Source organism: Poeciliopsis prolifica, unplaced genomic scaffold, assembly GCF_027474105.1.
Source record: "Poeciliopsis prolifica strain line A6 unplaced genomic scaffold, Auburn_PproV2 SCAFFOLD008, whole genome shotgun sequence".
NCBI lineage: Eukaryota > Metazoa > Chordata > Actinopteri > Cyprinodontiformes > Poeciliidae > Poeciliopsis > Poeciliopsis prolifica.
The window spans coordinates 4,354,675-4,380,741 of record NW_026562383.1 but is presented as its reverse complement, the minus strand read 5'-3'; the positions used below and the strand labels follow the sequence as shown (position 1 = coordinate 4,380,741).

General features: G+C 39.8%; 1 protein-coding gene across 1 annotated transcript in view; it reads left to right on the top strand.

The window, feature by feature from the left end:
• The window catches only part of LOC129362059 (probable G-protein coupled receptor 158), a 71,049-nt gene extending 44,982 nt beyond the window's left edge, over nucleotides 1-26,067 (top strand). Inside the window, exons 6-13 of the mRNA XM_055033381.1 lie at nucleotides 1,121-1,230; nucleotides 3,231-3,469; nucleotides 9,499-9,637; nucleotides 14,220-14,325; nucleotides 19,284-19,430; nucleotides 19,601-19,844; nucleotides 21,053-21,609; nucleotides 22,617-26,067. Of these exons, the coding sequence (XP_054889356.1) occupies nucleotides 1,121-1,230; nucleotides 3,231-3,469; nucleotides 9,499-9,637; nucleotides 14,220-14,325; nucleotides 19,284-19,430; nucleotides 19,601-19,844; nucleotides 21,053-21,609; nucleotides 22,617-23,573 (2,499 nt within the window). The 3' untranslated portion in view covers nucleotides 23,574-26,067. The remainder of the gene's footprint in view (nucleotides 1-1,120; nucleotides 1,231-3,230; nucleotides 3,470-9,498; nucleotides 9,638-14,219; nucleotides 14,326-19,283; nucleotides 19,431-19,600; nucleotides 19,845-21,052; nucleotides 21,610-22,616) is intronic.

The window sequence follows — 26,067 nt, the reverse complement described above, 5'->3', positions numbered from 1 at the left end:
TAAACCTTCTAAGTCAAAAGATATTTTTATTTTCTAACTTTCATATTTTGCTCCAAGTTGCCTTACATTTCACAGACTTACATTTCACAGAAACTTTAACAATCACAAACTTCCTTCCAAACATTGCCTCAGTGGAAGGAAAAGGGCATTGTAATTTTCTTCAGACTTTCCTAAACCGCAAAAATAATGCAAATTCCTGAAAGGGCCATGCATAAATGATCAGGAAGGTGCGTACCAATTAAGTGGCTGATCCAAGCTTCATTTAGTTCAGAACGATGGCCGCAGGAGATTTAATACGCGGCGTCCTGCTGAGCTGCACGCTAATGAAGTGTAATGCAGACGTCCAAATGGAAGCACAGACTTTTCTCGATATGCCAGACTTGCCACCATTAGCCTCCATCGCACCCTACTTCAGGTAATAGTTGCAGGGGGAAAAAAATCTTCACATCTGAATAGAAAAAGGTGAAGCAATAATTTATGAGCTCTCACCAAATTCAAAGCTTTGTGACAAACTGGAGAGACGATTCGAGACTGGATCAGGTCAGAACATCAATATGTATTTCTGGAAAAACAAGAGAAGAAAATGCAGAATTTTGCGTGAGATTTAATGTCGTGCCCTACATATAACCCACATGCTTCCTTCAGTCGATGTGAGCTGTGGAGGCGTGAGCTCTCTGTGATGCCAGGTCTGCCTCCAGCTCTGCTTCTCTCTTAGTGAACACTGCATTTCTGTTTTTTTGTTTTTTTGTGAACGAGAGAAACGTGATATGTATGACATTATATCACTTCAAAAACACAACATTTTCTGGTCAAGTTTATAGTGTAAATTTCTTAGTACATTTCTAGTTTTGTGCTATTGTTTTGAACTAGATGCTTAAAACCAGCACTAGTTTTAAACAGCACTGTCTGTGCAGTGTCTGTGGGCTTGCCTAAGGGGTTCCCGAATAAAAGCTAGTGCTGTTTGGCGGGGGCGTGGCATAAAATAGTTTGCTAACTCCTGCACTAAACTAATTAAAACCAGAACTAGACACTAAACCAAAAATACTCTGAAGATTTTGCGTTTTTGCAGCATACTTATGAAACCCAAACCAAGAATGCTGGTGTTTGTCTCTCGTTCCAGGTGATGATCCTGTACTTCAACCCCAGCGTGTTCCGATGCGTCCTCCTGAGGTGGGTCCGCCTCCTGGGATTCGCCATCGCGTACGGCACCATCATCCTCAAGCTGTACAGGTACGGATGAGTTAACGACAACAAAGAGCGTAATCTGTATCTGAGACGTTTCTCTTTTTTCTTCTACTATGAATTATTCTGATGGTGATATTAAATTGAAAGCAAAAACTAAAAATAGGCAAAACCGACTTCTCACTCGACGTCTCCTATCCCACCATCTCTTCTGCTTCTTTCTCTGTTTCAATAATTCAGCTCCCTCTCAAAGATTGCATGCTTTTTTGGCCCGTACGCACATTTACATTTCACATCAGGTCTGATCTTTCCACGTCTGCCTGCATTCATACACACACAGACACACACACTCTGGCTTCCTAATCTGCAGCTTGCAGCAAGTATTACTGAGCTGGGAGAAGGAGGTCAAAGATTGACCAGAAAGTTCTCTTGGCAAAATTACCAATTTGACTTTTTTTATTATTATTTCTTTTTGCAAGCTTGTTGGATGGAAAGTGTGCCTCAGGGGAAAACTCTTACAGCCTGAGCGGTCCGACTGGATATCAGATGAAACGGATTGGTCACAGACTGGACTGCCAATGAGGAGCATTATAAACAGGGAATGACATATTTTTCAGACTTCATTGCTGATTAAAGGTATTGAAATTTTGAGATGCAGGCCAACACAAAGTTATGCAAAACCCTGTAAGGAAATAATACATAAATAAAAAACCACACTTGCAAACCCACTAAAGCATGGAGGTTCTCTGTAGCTAGACTGGAGAAAGTTAGTCAGAAAAGCTCAAAAGAGAAGCTGCAGAGATTTACAGCTCAAGTTTAGGTTCAACTCTGAATCTGTCTGTAGTAGAACTATGAGATTTGCAATTCATAAATGTGGCAAGACAAAAGCCTTAAAGCTGCAGTATGTGACTTTTAAACTTTTTACTTATTTATTAAAACAGTCACCATGTACAGACAGTAAAATATAAGACAAACAATCTGTGAAAAATTTGAGTTCCTCCACCTTCTCCCAGTGCTGATGTCTGAAGAAATGCACTGGCACCATCAGGCGCTGTGAATCATGCTTGTGTGCTTTTGCTAAATGTTCTCGTGGCGGAGAAACAACTTGTCATTCCAGGAACACTGCTTTCATCATCTGTGCCCATGCTAACTCGCCCTAGCATTCACGACATGCTCTGCTGATGGGGAGAAGCTGTAGCATAGCAGAGAGCAAGAGGGAGGGTGTGAGCAGCATGTATACAAGCTTGATTGGCAGCACTAAGACCCTCCTCCTTGCTCTGATTGGTTATTTCTAGTTAGCACAGAGCAGGGAAATTGCAGAGGAGCTTGATTCTCATACCAAACTGTCATGACCAAGTCACAGTTTTAACAAATCTGGAAAATATATTTTTTTCTAAAAGTGACTTACTGCCACTGTAAGAAGTGCTGTTTGTCAATCAATGCAAAGTACAGAGCAAGCAGTCATTTTCAGACAACATCTCCACAATTCACATCCAACCACAAATCCACCACTATGGATAATTTCTTTCCCCCTTCGTTTCGTACAAGTGAAGCTGCAGAGCTCCTGGGCCATGTGTGCTTTCAGAGCGAACGGCTGGGATTGTTGAACTGAAACCAGTGTCGGTTACGACTGCATCATTCAGCAGAGCAACATGCGTGAGTCATGTGTGTGGGAATTTCTCCACCAAGACCTGGCATCTTATGAATAAACCACCCATGCATTGTTCCAAACACGTCAGTAGCGAATTTGGACTGAAAACAGATTCAGATTGTTGTATTTTATATTTTATGAACAAAAACGTTTCTTCCGTTTGCTTTCCACTTCATCCGGTACAGGAGCACAGCACGCTAGTTAGACTTGAATAAATAAAACTGAAATGGAGATGTTCCTGTTCATGTGGGAATGTTGACTGAAGCAACGATCTAATAATTAATGGACAAGTAAACTGAAAATGTCAAATGAAACATCTACTTCTCAGAAATAATTTAATAATTTGGGGAATAATCATGGAGTTTTTCCAGATTCAAACCGTGTTTCCTTCCCTCAGGGTCCTGAAGGTGTTCCTCTCCCGGACGGCCCAGAGGACGCCTTACATGACCAGCTGGCGCGTCCTGCGGCTGTTGGCGGTGATTCTCCTCGTGGTGCTGTGGTTCCTGGTGGCCTGGACCTCGGCTGTGTGCCAGAGCCCGGAGCTGAGTCGCAGTCTGATAGTCGCAGGCTTCACACCAGAGGGGATGCAGTTCAGCATGTGCCTGCTGGACCGATGGGACTACATGATGGGAGTGGGTGAGTGTGTGTGTGGGCTTTTTATTTATTTTTTGGCAGTTTGGTCAAGAGGAAAGTGACCCTGACTTCCATGCTTGGGAGTCAATTGTAATCTCGTTACTTTACAAACAACTGCTTTGTCATGGGAGTTCAGCTGAGAAATGTTTGGAGAAATATAAATCTAACAGAGAAAAGGTCAAGGGGTATTATTTGTGTTTATGTTTTTTTATGTTTGTACCTCAGGTTTTCATCAGCTCATGTCATTATTGTCCGTCGAGATTAAGGCTGCAACTAGCGATTATTTTAGCAATCGATTACTCTGATTATTAATCAATTAATCAGATTTTAAAAATTGCCACCTTCTACAAATAATTTATTTGACCTTTTTTTTAAAATATTAGAAATACATTAAAATAAACAAATAAACAAGTCTTTAAAAAAGAAAATAAAAATGCCTGAAGCTCATATTTCCACATTTCATATGTAGAAATGTGAGCCAGAACACATACACAGACAAAGGTGTTTTTATCTCAAATGTTTTTTGTTCAGTTTCTACTGCTATAAATGTGTTGCTTTTCGGTCAAAGGTCCTTTTTTTAGTCTGTATATTTGATTTAATGATTGATCAATGACTAAATTATTTCAGTGATCAATCAAACACGATTAATCCTTTCCTCCTGTCTTCTGCCAGCTTGGCGCTACAGTTTCTTATCTCTGGATAGTTAAAGGTGATTTTCATAGTGCATAAACAAACATCAAACACATGTGGTAAGATTTTTGGCAGCTTGTTGAGTAAAGTAGCTCTTGAGTTTTTAACCACTTCTTGTCCACTTGACTGATGCCGTGTTGGGTTGAGAGTCCTGCTGGATAAATGACACTAAATAGTTTTGCTCTGTCCGTCTGAACTCGAGCACATCCTCTCTCTTCTTTTGCTTTGTGACCATCTTGTTGGCTTTTCTGTCTGGTTCTGGTCGTTTGGACTTGCCACCATTTTCCTCAGTTGAACGCAGAAATGACGGCACCTCCTGTGAGACGTTTTGTGTCCACCGTGAATCGATTTGCTCCTGCCGGTGGGGGTCTTTCATATCCGCTTTGACAACCAACACTTTAAATACATTTTCTTTAATCTACTCACAGCCTGCTGTGAGGAGGTGTAACGATATAATTAGAATAATAATAGAAGGTAATACAATGTTTTCAGCTGATAGGGCTTGAGAATTGTGCATTTTAGTGACCATTTTCCTCCATAAATAAGGCAGTTTAGCACAAGCTTTTGCCATTCAGGTACAAAGTGGTTTATTTTCAGGAATGAAAAATAGGTAGGATGGGATGAAATAGAGATGTGGGTATGCGTTGGCAAACGGGTGAATTAAATCACCTGCCCCACATAACTGGCATATTTACTCGACTGAAAAATAGGAACATTTTTCAGTCGTTTCGATCACTCCCATGTTCAAGAGAAAAACGAACGCATTTTTCACCAGAATAGCTGCACGTTTTAGTGTACATGCACCTGAGATATAAAATAATCTGATCACTCCCGTAATGTCTAGTTTCGTTGTTGCCTTTCCTCTTCTCGTAATCTTGGTCTGTTGTGTGTTTGGCGCCGCCCTCTGACAGAGGTTATTGTTGGAATTGGTGGTATAAATTGCCTGAAGGAATGTCAGTCATTTGCCTTTTTATAGGTCTTTTACTCTTTTTTCTTCATATTTGTTGTAAACATGGCGTCCTCGTGTTTTTATGTGTAGGTCATTCCAAAACCGAACATCCAAGCATATAGTCACACTTACAGGTGCCACTTTAGTTTGACTTCTTCCATTTATCTGCAAAACTTTACATATTGGAGTCTTGCTCAAATGTAGCAGACATAAACGGGTACCATTGTGACCTCGTCTAAATCTGATAAACCTCTCTGCTTTTATGTGGTTCCTTTTGTAGATGAAAAGAGCTTTTTATTTAAGAAAGACTCAAAGGGCTACAAAACACACTAGCTCTTTCAAAACTGACAGTTTCAGGCTGCAATTCAAAGCACTTTCACAATTTCAAAATTGAATGTGAAATTATATATTTCAGGAGTACAATTTGCCTTTTCTCCACACAAGTCACTTAATAAGTGTTATATGATGGAGTAATCTCTTCAGGGCTCTTCAGTCAGAATAGTCGGTTAAATGCTAACTAAAAATAATCGCTACCTGCAGTCCAGATTTACAGCAACAATGGTAACAGAGGAAACAGAAATAAACATGTACTACATGTACGTGTTTGTGCACTATTGATGTTTTGACAAATGGCATTGTTTTCGCTTCATAAGAAGTGTATATAGAGAATTTCAGATCATAACTCTTCTTATATAACCCCTTTTTTTGAACGCTTGCTTTGCATCTTATCACCAACACACATACATATTTAGGAGACTCATCTTCAGAGAACATGTACCAAATAAAATTGTCAGTTCCTCGTTGTTGTCCTGGATTGTGTGGCTAAAGCTTCCTGAGCTCGTACCTTTCGCCCTAAACCATACCGCCCTCATCATAAATTCCTGGACCCCTGCTGTGTTTCTGTTCAAGATGACCCAGATGGCCTTCAGCTTGTGTTACAGTGCTTGTTCTTCGGTGACTGATTCCAGAAGCAGGAGGCAGCGATGTGCACCTCACTGGAGCCAGTCTGGCAGCAGGGGAGACTAATCCTGTTTGGAAAGGGAGAAACGATGAATCCCTCAGAAATCCTACTGAAAACTGACAGACATGCAGACTGAGAGACTGGAGGTGGCAGGGAAAGAAGAGAGGGAGTGAAGGAGAGCAGGGATGCTGGTGGGTTGTAGCCAACGATGCGGAGAGACATTTCTACCACCAGAACTTCAGAAAGACAAACATGTGGTGGGAGAACAGCTAAGGACACTCTGGAGACGGCACAAAGTATCTACAGAGAGAAAGTGTGTGTTTGTGTGTGTGCTTCTGCAAACCGGCGACATCTTCAAACAAATGTGCGCGCTCCGAAACGAAGCGTGCACAGGAATCCCTCCGGTTGTTCCTCTGAATGTGTGTAGACAAGCTAGCAAAAGAGGAAGCCCTGCTGTTTGCTCTGACAGCCGGAGAGAACACGCTGATGTGCTGCAGAGGCTGCAGAGGGACAGGGAGCACCTGCTGAAGCACCCGCGGAGCATTTCATCAATGCTGCATGACACCCCATTTTTGAAAAGCAGCCCTGTTTCCTCTTCCTGTTTTGGCTTGCTTTTTAATGTTGACAAGTGTTGTAGAAAAGCCCTCTGTAAAAAACATTTTAAAAAGTTTGTGTGAATCATTTATATGCACCTGCGTGATGCAATTGTTATTTCTTCCTGAAATACATATATATTTTTATATGACTTAAAGACTGTTTTAGCCAAAACTCCCCAGGCGTTATAGCTGTAGCTTTAGCCAGATCAGGTTTACTACAGGAATGCAACAGTTTTACATTTCAGGCAATAAAATATTTATTTTATTATTTAAAAAGGGAATTTATTGTTTTGTTGTTGTGTCCTTTAATGTATTTTTAATATTGCACAAACGGGCTTAAGTGCTTAGGTGATACATCTGTAGAATGTGCTAAAAATTTTTTACCCGATTAACTGATTAATCGTCTGAATACTTGATTAATCGATAGCTACAATAATCATTAGTTGCAGCCCAGATTTACATCAGCCATTGGAGAATAGCAAACAGAAACACATCTGTGTGTGTGTTTTTGCATCATGTTTGGACAAATGGATAGTTTCTATGTAATTAGTGATGACTTAAAGACTGTGCATACTCCTAAATATTAATTAAAAATAAGACTGAGATTTAATACCTCAACCAGTCACAATAAGCAAATAAAACCACATGATAAATTAAAATAAGCACGCTAATTTTTACTTGGACAACAATTGTTGCTCTAATATTTTTGAAAAGCTGCCATTTTGAGAAACATTTGTCACCCAGTACAAATTAGTTAGTTTGCACTTTTTGGCACTTTCACCTGTTTTTCTTGTGTAAACTGAATGATTATTATTATTTGAAGTGCAGTTTTGCTTTCTGAGACGTCACAATCCATTTGTTGTTTTTGTTATTTAGAATGCTTTCCAGCCCCAGTGTTGTGTTCTTTCAAAACAAATCGTTCTGTTTTGTCCAGCAAAATTTGTTACGGTGACAGGCCTTCTGTGTTATTTGTGATAGTTCTTTAATTTTGCAAACAGAAAAAAAGAAACAATCTAAAAAAAAGTCACTGCTTCACTTTGAGCCTCATTGGAAAGTTCATAAAAAGAGTGCAAAATTAAATTCATATTCCAAATGACTGTTTCTGCCAGTGATAGATGATGTTTTTATTTTTGTGCTAATCTTTGGGGATTACACTCTGTAAATCCACAACATAATTTCACAGTGCAGAGACAGACTCTGTTGCTTTGCGCGCTACAATAATTACTTTAGATTTTTTGATACTTTGAAATTTCATTAGGTGATAATGAGCTATCTGCAGCCAAACACTGGATCGCCTTTTCTGAAATATTGTCCTGTAACAATGAAGGCAGTTGTCTCTTCTCAATGTCCTTTCTGTAAATTATCCTATTTTATAACTCGGCTCCATGATAAGAGGATAACAAACACTGCCGTCATGGGAAGAGGATTAATCTATAATTCTTTATTGCTTTATAATAAGATTTGGAGGAGGGGTTGAAAGTTTAACCGTATTTAAAGCAGCATATTGTTGTGTGAAGGACTATTCAAACCCTTTAAACCTTTTTTACTGTTACACCCATCAATTTCAATGTCCTTTAGTGGTATGTGCTTTTTTAGATTGTTTTTCACAAATACCACAACCAGTCGTCGCCACTGGTGCAAACCACGAAGAAGACAGGAAGTAGTTGGAGGATGATGGCACCTATTTTCTTCAATGACATCACATGGACAGACTTGCGTGATTTCTTAATCAAACAAAATTTTTTTAAGTCATATTTGATATGTGTAGCATTTTTATAACTGAAGGTAACATAGTTACTTCTTTGCTCAATAATAGGACAGTATGTGCCCCAAAAATACATGACACTGCTCCTTTAAGGTTAAATGCACGAGGTTACTTCACCCGTAGTGTTTGAAGTGTTTGGAAACTACTCACTAACATGGCGCTACATTTACAGTATTCCTGATGTCCTTCATGTTAGGAGAACTAACAGCTGTCTGATACAAGGACCATGGATAGCACAGTGGATACAGTGTTTTCCTGAAGGGTACATATTGCCAAGGCTTTCACAAAGATGACTATTTTATGGAGGGAGTTAAGGGTAGGTAAAGCACAGAATGTCTGCAGCTCCTCAGAGAATTGTAGAAAATATGGTCGCCAATGGAAAAGGCTTCTTGACTGGAAATATTCAGCAAGGGGCTTTATGAAGAGCACAGTGGTTGCGAGGGCAGATAACAGGAAATCAGCTCTGCGATGTTTTCATTTCTTACACTTTGTAGCAAAAAAACTGAAGCCAATCAAAGTAAATGTTGAACTTTGGAAGCGTAAAACATCTGAAAGATACAATGAAGGCATCGGCAAATGTCGGTTATCTGTTCATGTTTACTGAAAAGTGTCCAAGATTGTAAAAAAATTAGCATACCCCATAACACTGTTTTTATAACACTGTCATCAATTTTTCCACAACTTCCCTTCCCTGACTGTCTGCTGTGTTTCTCAGTCGTCATGATGCTTGTTTGTTAAGTTCAAGTTTATGTTTTAAAAAGGGACAATTCGTATTAATGGACATTTACATGTAAATACAAAGGATTATAGTCAGGTGGCTAATTTTTATTTCCAGACCTGGTGGCAGGTTGATGTTGAAGCACAAAAATGTTCTTTAACAAACCTTTACAGAACATCTGGATTCGTACTGAGATAAAGAAAAAAATCACATCTGTTGAACATCAAGCAGATCTAGATATATTTTATTCATTTGTCTTTTCTTAATTTAGAAAATGAAAACAATAATGCACTTGACATTCAAACAACTTCAGATCCGGTGAACGTTTACCAGCTGGCCTGTCTTTGTTTCAGCCGAGTTCCTGTTCCTGCTGTGGGGTGTGTACCTGTGCTATGCCGTCCGCACCATCCCTTCTGCTTTCCACGAGCCGCGGTACATTGCTGTAGCCATCTACAACGAGCTCCTCATATCAGCCATCTTCCACATCATCAGGTGGGTCAATGTGATGGATCATCAAACTATTCCTTCTTCATTACGTGGGCTTCAAGCTGGGGTAACTTTTATAAACAATATGTTGTTTTTGGGGGAGTTTTTTGCATGTTTGTTAAAATTATCACTACTTTGTAACACTATAATATGAGACAGATAACCTGTGAATGAAATCGACCCCCTATGATCCTACTTAACAAATACACAACTCTATCAGAAACAACCAATCAGAGCCAGGAGGCGGGTCTTAGTGTTGTCAATCACGCTTGAATGCTCTGCTCACAACAACTGGTTCACCACAGCATAGCCCGACATGAACGCTAAGACTAGTTAGCTTTGCCAACAATGACTGCGAATTAGCTGCTTTCCTACAACGGTAAGTTGTTTCTCAGCCATTAGCACAATTTAGCAGAATATACATGTGTGTGATTGACAGCACTAAGTCATGCCTCCTGTCTCTGATTGGTTGATTTTGCCTGGGAGTGGTGCATTTCTGCAGATGACAATAAGAGCCCTGGAAAGATGCACAGAAGCTTTCACTGATTATCTGTCTCACATTATACTGTCTCAAAATAATGTAACAAATAAGTATTTACATATTTTTTATATATGCAAATTTACATTTCCCAGCTTTAGGTCTTACCAGATAATTTATGTGACAGTATCTTGCTTGGCTAGCTAATTATATAGCTATACGCAGATAGCTATTTATCCATCTTTCGAGGTAGATAGGTAGGTACCCATCTATCTATCCATCCATATGAATAACCGGGCAGCTAGATAACTAGCCAGATTGACAGATATGTTATTGTCCCCATAGGGATAATTTGTTTTGGACATTGTGTGCTAATCAAAAGCTTCTACCACAATTCACTCCAAAAATAGAAACACATGCTTAACACTAAAAAAACAATAAAATCAAACTTTGTACAATAATGTCAAGCTCTTTATAAACTACACCTCTGTCTTTGTATAACCTAATACTTAACCTCTTACATGTAGATATCTTCTTGTTGAAGCTGTACGGGCACATATCATCTCGGGGGGGAAAAAAGACATTTTCATGCAGCTCCTTCGTCAGGGAAATGAACAGTCAGCAGAGTACCGGGTGAGACAGTTTAAAGGATAGCATAAATTATATCTCCAAAGCGAGCTTGACTAAAATAGAACTAAAATCTGTTTTTCGCACGCTGTTTGTCGATGTCAGTCCCTGTCGCACTGAATTAAACAGTAGTTCTTCCACTGCTCATCTGGTATGCACTGAACTATTTTGAAGTTGTTGGTTAATCAAAACTAATCTGCTATGTGCTGGATTTGAATACTAAGGTCGTATAAATACTCCTTCTGGTTTGTCAGAGTTTTTCTAAAATTAACAGCTAGCAATGTTTCACTAACCAGTCCTGGTTAGTGAAACACAGGACTGGATTGCTGCAAATGATGCAGCAAATTCCCAGCTCTGCATCAAACCTTCAGGTTCATTCAAACCAGTCTTAAGAGCTCTCCTGGGGGCTTACGGGGTCTAAAGGATCACGTGGCTTAAAGGGATTTTTTCCCTTTAAACTCAGTTGCACAATAGACAGAAACAGTGATACTGTGATGCAATGGCTTGTCAGTGGTTGTAAAGTTAAATTCAAGGTGGAATTTCTCAGTAAATCCTGGGGTTCACTGTTCAGGCATTTATCAGAGGTTAGTTTTCTCTTTTTCTCTTCTGTTTTGATATTGTATGAGTAATTTTTGAAGCAGCGTTTGCATCATCCATTCTAGATTAATGTTGGCTGCAGTCATGGGGCAAGAGGTGGAGTCCATCTTGGGTCGGTTTCCAGCAAGAAAGATACAGTGTTACAGATAACAATTCATACGTATGTATTCGCACCTAATTGCAAACTACAATGGCCAATCAGTCACTTTAAGGCATCTTTTTGGAGACAGTGGGAGGAAGCAGAGGTAAACCCAGAAGTAAAACTGGAAAAGTATGCACCTTGAAAAACAGAAAACCCTCACTTTTGACAACTTTTCTGACCTTTAGGAACTTAAAAAAAATAAATGTAAAGAAACTCTTAACATATCTTTTTCTCTACGCTTCAAACTCCTCTCATTACAATGTGGGCGTAAATGAATCATGGCTGCGGGGAGAAAAACCTGTTGCTGAATGATGCTTTTGATGCTTCAGTCTCACACATTGCTGTTGACTAGGGTTTTTTTTCTTGAATCTTCTTGATCCATTTAAATTGTTGATGTAGACAGTTTACAAAACATAATAAAATGGCATGTTCTTGGTGAGTTAGAGGTAAAATCAAAAACAAAACCAGTGGAAAATCAAAAATGTATTATATTATATATTAATATATTTTTTCTTAAAGTATTTTTCTGTGCTTTAACTATAAAGGAAAGAAAAATACTTTACTTTTAAAGTTCTTTACTTTAACTATAAAGTAAAGAAAAAACTTATGTTACTTTTATGTCATTTTTGTAAATCTAGACTTTGATAAACACAGAGGATCATTACAGTAGTGACATTTAGAAACATTTATCTAACATGTTGACATTATTCAAATTATGTTTTGATGTCTTTTAGTGATTTCTGGGTAATTTTTGGACAGACAATACAACTTTTCTAACTGAGGACTCGGGAGCACTGATAAAATTAAAAATAGATGTGCGTTCTTGCTGTTAGGCAGAAGCATTAAAATAAAACAGTAACGCAGCACTGATGAACATTTATAATTTAGATGCAAAGATGCAATCAACACTACAGTGCCTTGACAAAAGGACGTAGAAATTTTAAAAAATTACACATCTTAGAATGAACTTCCTGTTAGCTAGCTCCTTACTTCCTGTAAGTAGGCAGTTGTTACTGACCAGTAAAGCTAACTGGTAAGTTTGAAACATCAATTAAAACTTTTACTACATTTCATATTGGCAGGAATGCACAATATTGGATTTTTGGTCAATGTCCAGTATGCTGATATACTAAAACTCACAATACTTTTTCCTTTAACTACTTACTGAAACTATATGGGTTTTTTCTGCTGTGGAATTAAAATACTGCATTGTCTTTGCTAATTTAGCCTGCTACCAAAAACAAATGCTACAAAAAGATGCAACTTTCAACTTGCATTATGTTTAATTTCAAATTTATTCAATGTGAGAAAAAAAATGATCCTCCATGAAAACGATGACAGTCAAGCAGTTCAAATTTGACGTTGCCTGAGCCGATTTGTCATATGAAAATGATGCTTTTTATATCGGGGAGTTATTTCGACGGAATGGACAATATTAAAATTTACAGCTAATATCGGCCAATACTGATACCATGCCGATAATATCGTGCATCCCTACATATTAGCATTGTTTCTGTTGGAGACCTGGAGTACCCAGAGAAAGAACTTACAGAAAAAAACCCTGTCATGTAAAATTTTATATTTTGTGATAAATGTTTCTCTCAGCGATCTTCATCTATTTAACTTTGAAAACAGGGGACTTGGTTCTTTGAAGTAGAAAAATCGTGACTGAAGAATGCTTGAATTTCAGCAGTATTTATAAAGCAAAGAAAGTTTCAAATGAGACACAGCAGGAATAAAACCTCTGCTGCTGTTCGCAGTTAGTTGCCTTGGGAAATAGGTTTCATTTGTCACACATTCTGCTGTAAAACTTTCTGTGATTGACTTTTCCTTCTGGTGACCCGCTTTGAGCTCAGCTAGGCAGAAAGGAAAAGATTATTTGTTTAAATTCTTACAAAATTGCACATTCTCTTCCAGCGTGCAGGCATTGAACAGTGGGAATATTGTATAAAACGCTGCTTTCAGATGAAATTAAAAGCAGCACAATCCAAACTTTAACTAATTTGAGCTGCTGTGGAACGGAGATAAGGCTGGTTATGTTTGTTCCTGTGAAATCAAAGACTGGAGCCAGAATAGTCTATTTTAATGTTTTCTTTTATCTCAGACTGTGCATTATTTCTTAGTATTCACGACACGGCCTAGAGCTGCACAATTTACCTAATCAATGTATCAGTCATGGTTGTCCTTTCTACAGGATATTTGAATTACTACAGACATTTAGAGTCTTGTTTTAGCAATCCAAGCAAACTACAAGCATTTAATTAATGGAGCTTCAACACTTGGAACAATGTGACACAAACAAGAACCTGCTGCAGGTTCGTTACAGGCCGCCTGATCTGACCAATTGGGACTCAGTGTTTCACCCACAAAGTTTCCGGGTAAGCAGATCAAAATGAAACCACATAACGGGAAACTAGATCATTTAAAAACATTAAAACTCAAGAAAACAAACTGAAAATTTAATACCACAAATCTTGGACCTGTTGTTTTTCTTGTAAATGTACTTTTTGTATATTTATGTTCTCAGTTGGGGTTTCTTGTCCGCCATGCGACATTTTGTTGTGGTTTATAACAAAAAATTCAAAACATTTAGATGTTCAGAAATATTTACATTCATGGTGTGAAAATCATCAAACATTAAGCTTAAAGGAGCATTTACCAGTTCTGTTATGTTAACAGCATTAGGAATAATGATCAGGTTGCTGTTTTAAATAAAAAGCTCTTGGTTTGATGTTTTCCTGCAGGTTCTCTCTCGCTGCAGGGCTTCACCCGGACTGGACGCTCATGCTGTTCTTTGTTCACACTCACCTGACTGTGACTGTAACTCTGGGGCTGCTGCTCATTCCAAAGGTAACGAGACGGTTTTACAAAACACGTCGGCTGCCGTTCTGAGTCGGGGCTCAACTCTTATATTGTCAGCGAGGCCAGATTTATACTGTGTTTTTATGCGAATTCAAACATTTTTAAGTTTTTTGGATTTGATATCTTTTCCAGTGGTGAAGCAAAACAAAAGAAAACTTTATTCAAATGTGAAGGAATTCTGTTCTGCTCTAATTGCCAAATATTGAGAGATTTATCGCTGTCAGTGCATAAAACAGGTTAAATAAATTACATGAATCATGCATTATAAAGCAACGCATAACTTCTAATTTTTTTCTTTTCCAAACTTACTTTGATTTTCATTCACTTGAATGGCCTAATAAATCTTCTAATGTGTTTTTTCTTAACTTTAGATTCATGGGGGAATATTTAAAAATGTACTAATAAGTGCAGGACTACTGATGAAGACTGTCTCTCTTTTCATGCCTGATCTTTCAATGGTTTGCAAAGCACCAACAAATGCACTCTGACAGTAACGACTTACGGATTTATACTGCAGAATTTCAACAAATGCAGCTTTTGTGCACTGATCCGATCACTTTGTAGGTTACTTTTGACAGATTTCTAAGCCAAATAAGAAAAGTCTCATTTGTATTTAAGTTGCAAAGGATCCATTTTCAAGTGTCTCACCCAGGGTTTGCCTCTGATGACCCTAAGCAAAGATGAAAGCTGCTGTTAACAGCAAAGCTGCAGCAAATACTAATGATGAGAAATATTGTTTCAGAAATGTTTCAAATAGATTTTAATGCAACTTCACCATCTGTAAAATAAGTTAATGTGGTATTCGGCGTGCATCACTGTACATAGTTATGTGATTTTCTAGGACAGTGGATTTGATTTTGAGAAAACAAACAAACATGTAAATAAAGCGGCAACAAGAAAATAAAAAATGGATGTGCTCTAAAGATGCTTGTGCTTCATGTGATCTCAGCAGAGGCATGAGTGTGGAAGTTTTGTAGATTTATTTCAATTAAATAGTAATTGTAAAATTAGTGCAAATTAGTAGCTGTAAAACCTTCTTTTCCACACGAGAACACAATACATTTTTTTTCTCTTTGTGTTTGTTTTTCATAAATAAAACATAGTGAAACCCTGCTCTCAAGTTGCATAACAGCCTGCTCATAAACTAATAACATTGGACTGAGAAAATGTTGCCACTGTATTGGAGGATGGACGGCGTTCAGATCTCCATCCATGAGGCTGTTCCATCAACGGGCCGTAAATATCCATTTACGGCACTTTATTCGTCAGCCTAAGTCCATTTGATATGAGCAAGACGCGGTGCTCAAATCCGCACTGGCTCATTTACTATCATTACCTTAAACTCAATCAGACTGTTTAAGTGGTTATTGTAATTTAGCCGAGTACTCCTGTGGGTGTCTTTAGGGCTGATGGGAAACGTTTCTTTCCCCTGCTGCGTGAGAAATGCTCTCCCTGTTTTTTTATACTTTCTTAATTAGGCTCTTCAGAAGCGCAACCCAGTTGAGCACACTGGGATAATTGAGCGCAATGGGAGGACATTAATTTCACAGAACATCTGTTCATGAAGCCCGACTAAATATGTGGACATCCTCTCTGGCCCCCGTATGTGTGATTCAAACAAAGGTGGAAATTGAATAGCTGTTGGTTGTGATGTCGTTTATTTTTCTACATAAATTTGATTGTCTTGTCAACAGTTTGGGGGGGAAAAAAAGCCTGAACAAACGCTACAGAGTGGGGCTTTTAACAAGAAATCAACATCTCTCTCTGTCTTATCAATCCTTTATGTTAAGAATTGCTTCATATTTTATTATTAATAAATACATTACGTAAAACATTTGAACATTTCTTTTGTTTTAAAGTTTTTATCTTTGTTTTTTGGTCCAGTTGTTGCTCAGTTGTTTTAGTTTTTTACCACTTTCCAAATTCTCTGGAAAGTTAGTCCCACTGAAAATGAATCGTATTTTATTTAATTTGTTTATTACCCGTACAGTTTGTTTGATCTTGCTCAAAGGCAGCAAGTCAAATTGAGACACATATTCATCCTTCCTGCTGTTTCTCGAAAACCTCGCGTCGTCTGCGGTTGGATTTGACCTCAAGCAGTAAAAAAACATAGTTGTGTTGTATTTATCGACTGAAAAATTAATCAGTTCAAATATTAAATAAACAAACACCAACATCAGTGTGCATTTTTCACACCCTGCTGTTCATATTCTCTCGGGGCGAGAAAAGTAATTTGCTGAGGATTAGCAATAACAGCCCTGCAAAAACCTATGAAAAAAAATGAAACAGTTTTATTGCCCAATCATTACAATAAGATTTATATAAAGTTATGACACATATTAAATCCTTTATTAATGTTTTTAGATGTATCAGAATAAGAAAATGAACAGGAAGAAGGTAAGGTTAAAAGTGCAATGTTCCTCCAGTCCCACAGATATAACTTAGAGACCAGGAAAGCATTAAATAGAAGATAAAACTGAGTAAACAGACATATTTTCTAATGCACCTCCATTTATTATGAGACCAGATTTTGTATATCTGTGCAGAAAAGGACATACTGCACGCCGCCTAGCAGCAAACTCTCGCCATTCGGTTCAGTGAAGTAACTCCTGCATGCAGCGCATTTGTATGACCCCACTGAGACTGGACCAAGTCCTTCTCCACTTCTAATCCATCAAAACAGAAGAAAAGTATTTACATGCCAGATTGTATTAGTAAATGAAACCTAGGTTTTATGTTGATTTGACGTGTTCAGTGCTGTCCCTAATGACCAGTCGCTACTGATCAAGATTCTGCTAATCAATCACTTTGTCAGTCGTGGTGCTTTCAGGGTATCCTTGCGTTTTGGATTCTGATGACTGTCACTGATACCTGCGTACTTAGTGTCATTTCCCTTAATCTCTTTATTTCTCTCTCTGGCTTACTGCTTTTCCCTGCAGCTGCAGGCTGTTATCAGCTTCTCTCCTGTTTAGCATTTGAGCAATCGGCCCTCCCTGCTATTTAAGCCTCTCTATTGAGCCATTCCCTCGCCAGATCCTTCCTTGTCAGACCTATTGTTGCTCCTGCTGTCCTGCTGTCTTGTGGTCTAAATTCGCTTTGTGCTTCATGTCTTGCCTGGTATTGAATTAGTTTGGCTCTTTGTTGCTTTTGTTTGATCATTCTTGTTTCTTGGCACTTAGTTTATGAAAATAAAGCTTTCGGTGATTCTTGTATTTGGGTCCTCCTATACATTAATGAGAAACTCTTGACTTTTGTGGCTGAAGGGTTTTGAGGTACAACATGTTTTTCTGGTTTATCGCTGATGGTTCAGCATTTCATTCTTCGCTTTTCTTTCTTCGCTCAGTCTGGATCTCTGTGTCTGACCTCCTGGGTCAGATCCTGGCTGATAGTGACTCATTCTCATCTTATCGGTGCTTGGAGTTGTTCAGCCACCTGCTTTGTGAGTGGCTCTCGCTGGGGTTTTAATCTTTGAGCCTCTTTGTTATCTCTTTGGCTGCATTACGCGATGCTCAATAATGCTTGAAATCCAGAGATCCTCACCAGATTGTGTCTGGGCTGTCGGAAGAAGTTCCTCCTGGAGGACATTTTCAATCTATTCTGTATTCATGCGTGCTTTTTGCCAGCGCCACTGGAGGATGCACAGCCTAGGATGAAAATCAACCTCACAGATAGGCTGTGTCAGGATCCCACAGCGTCAGCCAATCTGATGGTAGATGTCGCCTTTACTTCTCCACATTCCAAACATTCAGAAAGAAGATATACATTTATCACCAGCTTACCATTGTCTGGTTTTTTTTCTTGCTAGATTATTATTATTTTTAGGACAGAATTGCTTTCAGTAGAGGTGGTTCAATTACAAATGGGCACGAAAAAATAGAAAAAATCTAATTTTGCAGTTGCATTGTGTCCATTGAATAAGAAAGGCAATTAAAATTACATGTGAATATGTTTGTTCACGTAATAAATCATTGAAAAAAACATGTCGCACCATGATTTACCAACTATTTCCTATTGTTGTGGTTTTCTTTGTGGTTTCTACCAGTAGTAAAACCTAGTTCTGACTTGTGTGTTACAAAAAAAAGTTTTTCGATTGCAGTTTTGTGAAACAAACCAATTTTACTACGGTGTGCAAAGCCGCAACAAATATCGTCAGCTTTTTATCAAAAAACGTTTTTCCATTAAACAACTTTATTTTCAAAATGTCAAACTGAGCAGTTATATGGTCAACAGGAACGCAGCTTTTGCTACCTTTCCAGTCACAAAGCCATTGTTCAAAAGTCCTCGACATAATATGTGTTTAGTAGGGCTCATGCTCACTTCCAGTCAAAGCTTTTGAGCGCTCCTCTAGCTTGCTGGGATGATATGAACGTCCTGAAGTTATTGATGATGTATACATTTATTCTTAGGTTTTCTTACACAGGAGGCCCAATTGTTTTCCAAAGGTAATTCTACATTGTTCTAATGTCCTTAGCATCTACTTTTTAGACTCCTTTTCTTCCAAACCACAAAAGGAATTAGACAATAGGAAACTTACTTATACTTATCTACCAACCTGAATAGGAGTATCTGGTTTATTTACTTTGGATAAACATCATTAGCTTTTTTTCTTTTGCTCTTTTCTTTGATTTGTTATTTTGTTTGTATTTCCTTTTAAATCCTGTAAAGCGCTTTGCATTGCTTTGTCACTGAAAATACATAAATAAAATGACCTTTACCTTCTGCAGTGGTATCCATTGCTAACAAATGACAAGAAGTCTCAAAGTGACAGTGATTTCAGCTGGTTCATTCTTTGCTTCTAACTGCAGTGTAACAAACAAAGAAGTCCTTGAGCAAAATATACATCTGCTCAGTCTGCATATTATTCTAAACTAATGGGAAAGTTGGGGGCGGTGCACGGTTATTGCACTGTGGACTCAGTCTTCACACTTTGTTTCCATCTGGTCCAGTTCCTGACCAAAGGCACTCAGGCCCGAGACGATATCGCCACTGAGGCCTACGAAGAGGAGCTGGACATGGGAAGATCCGGCTCTTACCTGAACAGCAGCATCACGTCCGCCTGGAGCGAGCACAGCTTGGACCCAGAGGACATACGGGTGGCGCAGCTTTTAAAATCCTGACCAGAAATGAAACATGATTTTCAATGCTTTAAAAAAAAAGTGCTTTTCATTAAGTACTGGTTTTCATTCAGAAGTCGTTTTTTAAACCTGCATCTAATTGTATAGGTGGATAAGTGTAACAGGACATTAATGCAATTCTCATACAGGAAGAGCTGAAGAAGCTGTACGCCCAGCTGGAGGTCCACAAAAGGAAGAAGATGCTCGCCAACAACCCTCACCTTCAAAAGAAGCGCAACTCAAAGAAAGGCCTGGGTCGCACCCTGATGAAGCGGATAACAGAGATCCCAGAGACCATGCACTTACACCGCCAGTGCAGCCGAGACGACGGCAGTGAACATGGCAGCAACCGGGGCACCCTGAGGAGAAACCAGCTGGAGGCGAGCCATCAAGGTACGTTCACAGCTTCGAATCAGCGGCAGGATGGAGGAAATGAAACCTGGTTTTCAATTAATGTTGTCTTTAAACTTGATTTTAGCTTCACATCTGTCAGGAAAGAAGACCAAAAAAATATACTAAATGCTCTTTAAATTCTTTGAGTTATGTTCAGTAATCTTCTGGAAAGGAAACACCATTTTCTGGAAACTTCTCAAACCTTAAAGTTGAGCATTTCTAGTCAGTTTACACACAGTCATCATCAGCATGAATGTCGTATTAATAAATAAACAGTTCTTACTGACTTCAACATTCAATGATTTTTATTAAGCTAGTTTTCATCTGAGTTATTTTCGTTTTTAGAACATTAGTCATTGTTTCATAGTTTCAACCATCGTCTCTCCACACTGTCGCCTTCAGATGTCAGGAAGTTGATCAGGTTCAGGAAGAAGCAAAGAACCACAAAAGCTCACTGGAGATCATTAACTGGAGGATGCTGGGATACCAGTGTTACTGTCCGGAGGGAAGCTAGAAGGAACGAAGTCCCTGCTGCAAACTTTACACGTTAAAACATAAAAGAAACGTAAACCTGCCAATATGAACAAACTTTATGGTTGAATGTTTTATGGCCAGAGAGCAAATTAAGCTCTCTGGAAAGTGTTGGTAGCGTCACGCTAAGAGTTTATTTTATCACAACTTAACTTATGTTGGTGAATTGCACAAAATGGATGATATAAAGTAGAACTACCTTCAGTTTCTTCAACATAATTTAATCAACACTTAGGTCAGCAGGAACAAACACACTTGGCTTAAATTGAGTCGGTTAAAGTGAAAGCTTCTGGAATATTCCTGGAAACTGTATGAACTATGATTAAAAGTCACCCATTTGGCTCAAAACCAAACATGTTAACTAACCTCTATCATTTCTGATAAGATTGGTTAAATTTCCAAAAGCTAAATTAATATATTCTGCACACATTGAGCGACGACCTGGTAAAACTGGATACTGATAAATGACAGCATAAAAATCTGAATATCACATAGTTTATGCTTTCTGTTTTGTGCATGTATTACACGGATCCTTACAATGATGAGGGAAGAGGGGTCTTTGTCTGCAACAAAGGAAAATAATGACAGACAGGGAGTCTAACCACCTATGAAGAACGAAAGGTTAAAAAATGTATTTGACATCAAAGAATGTGACTTTTTACGCTACTTTTCTTCAGGAAAACTTCAAGACGATTCCCTGAAGAACAAACTCACCGGTCTGACAAAGTCGCTCAGCTTTGACCATGTTTGTGAGCAGGATGCAGAAACAGCGAGCCAAACCGGCTCGGTTCCAGGAGATAAAATGACCCCCGTCGGAAGCAGCGGGGACGGCTCTCTCCTGGGTTCCCTCATCGGCCGCAGACACACCAAGAAGCAGCTGGAACCGGCCAGCACTCTGCCGAGGCTGGAGCCGGCCGAGTCCACAGAGTCCCTCACGCTCTTTTGGAAGTCGGCCAGCGCCCACAACCTCACTCACGAGAAGAAACCCATCCACCTGCGGACCTCCATCATGCAGAAGTCCCTGAGCGTCATTACGAGCGCCAAGGAGAAGATGCCGGGACTTTCCAGCAAGACGCAAAGTGTGGAAGACGCCAGTAAGAAGGGCCAGAAGGGGCCAGAGGAGAGGACTCTGTCAGAAGTGGATGAGACGCCCGAACATTTCCCCAAAATGATCATCAGCCAATCGGTGGAGTACTCAAAGACTCCCATGAAGATGGGAATCATGAAGCAACAGGTAAATCTGTGCATGTGTGCAGGTAATTGATACATGTTGAACTGGGCCACGTTTTGTCAGAAAGCTCAGCACATTTCATTTGAACTTTCTGTGATAGTCCTCCTTTCTATCTGTCTGCTTTGTTTGGCTGTGAAAAGAATAAATAGGTCACTACATGAATTTAGCTCTAATTCATGATCTCTTCAAGATAATAGTTGTGTATTTGAATATTACCTTAATATTAAAGTCAAATAATTTTTTCTTTGTATGCTACCACACTACAAGGGGAAAATAATTTAAGTATTTCATATGAAGAGGTAGTCATTGAGTGCAGAGAAAGTATTAAGCAAGAAGGAAATATGGTTTTTTAACAGCTACTTTTATCAATGAATTCTTCCACAGTCGCCCCCTTGTGGACATTCATGATCTTGATGTGGTCCGGAATAAAAATTAGTTTGACATCTTTGAAAGATTTATTTATTTATTTGGCCCCCAAGTCCTTTTGACCTGATGATTTTGGCCCATGTGACAAAAAGTCTGTACGTCCCTGTTTCAGAGCCCTACATTACCACTGAGATTTTCCTGACGGCTACATGGGGACGACTTTTTCTCAAAGGGTATCACTTCTAAAAGATGTGGGTTTGATTCCAGTGTCCAGTGTTGCACTCTAGGCAAGGCACTTAACCCTCAGTTCCCTTGACTTGTGTATTAGTATATAAATGTGTGTGAGTTTGGGTCCAATTGAATAAATGTGGCTCTATAAAGTGCTTTGAATGGTCAGTATTACTTCAGAAGCACTTTAGTCAAGTCATTTTATTTCTGCAGCACATTTCAGAAACAAGACAGTTCAAAGTGTGTTACGTAATAAAAATAATCACAAGTTGTGAAATAGGTAATAAACATTATATTCTGTCAAAAATGATCAAAATCATCAATACACCAATCCCCAAACTGAACTCGAGCCCTGAGCTCAGCAGTTTAAGAAACCGATCTCACTGTTTCCTCATCTTTGATTGCTTGTTTTTCAGGTGAGCGGCAGCCAGCCGTCCATTTGCTCTGAGACAGGAAGGAGTCTGTACGACGTGTCTGAGGTTTGTCCCTGGGAGCTGGATGAGGCCCAGACTCCTTCCGAAGCAAAGACCCAGAAGCACGTGTCCATCGCTCCGGTAGAACCACCCGCGGGCCGCAGAGGCAGCAGCAGCAGTTCGGGGACGGCTAAAGTCAGCCGGTCTCAGCAGAGACAGAAACCCGGGCAGTCTCCGTCCAACAGACGGCGCTCCAAGGATAAAGGAGGAGAAAGAGAGGACGGAAGGGAAGCGAGGAAGTCCCGGCCGCCCAAATCACCTCTTCCTCTCAAGCCAGAAGTGAGCCCCTGGGAGTTCAACGAACAGCCCATGGTGGGAGGAGATTTGGACTCTATCTCTCCGGACAGGATCAGGAGGAAGAAAAGTGTCACCCCCACTGATGGGAAACCCAAAGGGCTCCATTCGGACCACTCCAAGTCCACAGGGAGCCTCCTCCAACCCCCGTCTCTGATGGTAGAAATTTCCCCATGGGATTACGGAGGGCCACCTTCCCCCAAGCAGGAGAAGACCTGCAACAGTCCCACCACACACAAGAAGAAACGGAAGGGCTCCTCCTCGTCGAACCACAAATCTGACAAGGACCGAGCGAGGGAGAAGAGCAGAGAGAGGCGGAGCTCGTCCAGCAAGCCGCCGTCGGAGAGGAGACGGGTCAGCCAGTCGTCGGAGGGCGGGGGGCCGATGGAGCGGCGGAGGAGCTCGACCAGAGACGCCGAGGTTTTCTCCCGTGATGCCGAGCACTCGCACGCGCATGGCAGCCTGGCTCAGACTAAAAAATCCCCCGAAAAGAAGAAGGAGAAGTCTTTGCGCAGTAGTTACAAACCCGCAGTTCTAAGTGGCGCAAAAATGGTTGACGTTTGTCCCTGGGACTTCCCAGAGAAGGAGTCGGGGGAGAGGGCATGATGACTGCTGGCACGACTTGATCTTTTTGTACTGGCTGACTGAGAGCTCGCAGGACAAAGGGATGCTAAAAATATCCCAGAGTATTTGGTAAAAGGTTTTTCTTTTCCCCCTTCATGTTGGCTTAGTGAAGAGGGTTATGGGAGCCCTTTCCATAACGCAGCTCTGAATGCAACCGTGTCGCTTTCAAGAGGTCATTTGTTTTCTCTGCACACCTGCTTGCACATCTGTGAGAGTTTGTATGTTTTATCACCTTTAAATACACCTTGAAGAGTTTGTAAATGATTCACGCCTGCACTGGCGAGCCCAGCAGACGAAGCCGCCTGTGTGTTCTCTGCATGGTGAAGACGCACGAGGAACAAAATGACAAACTTCAGAAGAACGGAGAGCATGGGCTCAGATGCGCTGAGACGCAGGAGAAAAGCAGCTTGTATTTGGGCTGAATGCACAGTTAATGTCATGAAGACGACCTGTTGGATCAACCAGTTGTGGGGATAACAAAGGTTTGCAGCAGAGCTAAATGAGGGAAGCTGTGTCTTTTGGCAAAGGTTCTCCATTGACAGTGCCTTGCAAAAGTAGTCATATCCCTTAATACCTTTTCACCATTTTTCAGGTTATTACGGAAACTGACGCGTTTGTATTAGCCCTTCTATTGTCAGTGTGCTTGTGCATCTTTAAAAAGTTTTAAATTCAAGCCTTAAATTAAGGTCTTAAAATGTCTTAAATTTATTTAAAAAGTAAGTTGGTCTTAAATATATTAATCACTGCTTTTTTTTAGACTTTTCTGCCAGGCAAAAGTTCGAGTCACACTCAGACATTTTCATTGCCCTCTGTGACTCTAGATAGTTGAGGCTATACCGCTAACTAGCAGCTAACATAACTCTTTCTAGCTAGCAAGCCATCTTGCATTTATCCTGGAAAATGCAAATTTATTGGTTGTTGGCTGAACAGAGTTGAAACATTTCTGTGAGTATATGGGTCTTAAATCCCGTTCTAAATAGCCTTAAGTTGTTGAAACCATCTGACACCGAGGTTTATTCTCATAAACCTAAATGAAAAACTGTCAGCTTTTGTCCAGAAATCAGCCTATTTCTATCTACAGTAAGCACTAGATAGAAACAGGCTGAATATGTAGCAAAATATATAGAATAAATAAAAAGCTGTCAGTGTTTCAACCATTCGTTTCCCTTCCATGCTAAAAACACGACTTACTCTGTCAGGTGGTGCTGCAAAGGCTTTGGTGCGTCTCCAACTCCACACCGACCTTCTGCTGCACATCTGTACCACTGGTGCAACCACTCAATAAAGAGAGATTGTTACAAAACGCCTTCAACAGTTTGTCCTGATTGACGCTCAGCGGCGAGCGTGAATATCCCACCAGCCTCGAGTTAGATAGCCAGATAAGTTTATGACAACATCTGAAAACGATCAAAGGGGAATGATTACTTTTGCAAAGCGCTGTGTATTATCATTTTAAATTTTATTTATTTATTCATGTTTACAAAAACCATCGCATGTGGTAAAACTATCCAACATCAAATAACTAAATGTCTACTGGTGAACTTGTTCTCAAATATGACAGTGGGAGTTTTGATGTTGTTGCGTCCGGTGTTTGTCCACTTGCAAAGCACTCGATGCTTTTTGAAATGGCGTGCGCTGCTGCGTCAGAGTCAGCATTTCATACGGCATGCTGTTTACCTTTCAGCAGTGCTGAGGTTGGTATTTATTTGGTGTTTACTCTACTCTTCTGGCTGGCGTCTCATGTTTTTATACGGATAAGGAGACGCTCTATCATTGGCTGCAGTTTCCTTGTTTGTTTTGGGTTTTTTCTACACGTGCAGTGAAAAACGAAAGGACCAAATCTTAATCTGCCTATCGCAGATGTTGTGAATAATACATCTCATCTCTTCTTTGGCCCATTTCTTCTGCCTGGATGCACCTCTCTTCAAAACTGCGCACATATTCAGTCGCCAAGACTGAATGTCTCTGACAGAGAGAGTAATTAATCATTTTGGCATCGTCTCCAACGTAAACAACAACAGTCAGCCTGTCCGTCCTGCCATCAGACACCCACCACTGACAACTCATGTGTCAAACATGGCACTCAGCTCAGCTTCAGGACGGTTGTGTGTGCATGACAGTGAGAACATGACCCCATAACTTCCCCGCAAGCATAAAATAATCATTGCATATCTTATAAAATACTTAAAAGGACACTTTCAAGCACATTTATTTCAATTTTGGCTGTATTTATCAAGCACTTTGATGTGTAACATGAACGGCTTCATAGTCAGAGGCCTTGTTTTTGTAACGGAATGCCATTGTTTGCCCACTACACGTTGTTTAATGCTTGTTTATGCAGTGTGTTGCCGCTCCAGCAGCTTAAAACAAATGGTTGTGCCATCCACATGCGGATACTTGTACAGTGTATTCTTATTGTGTTGCATGTAAATAAAGTAAATAATGTTCTCAATTTCAAATTAAACATTTCTAGAAA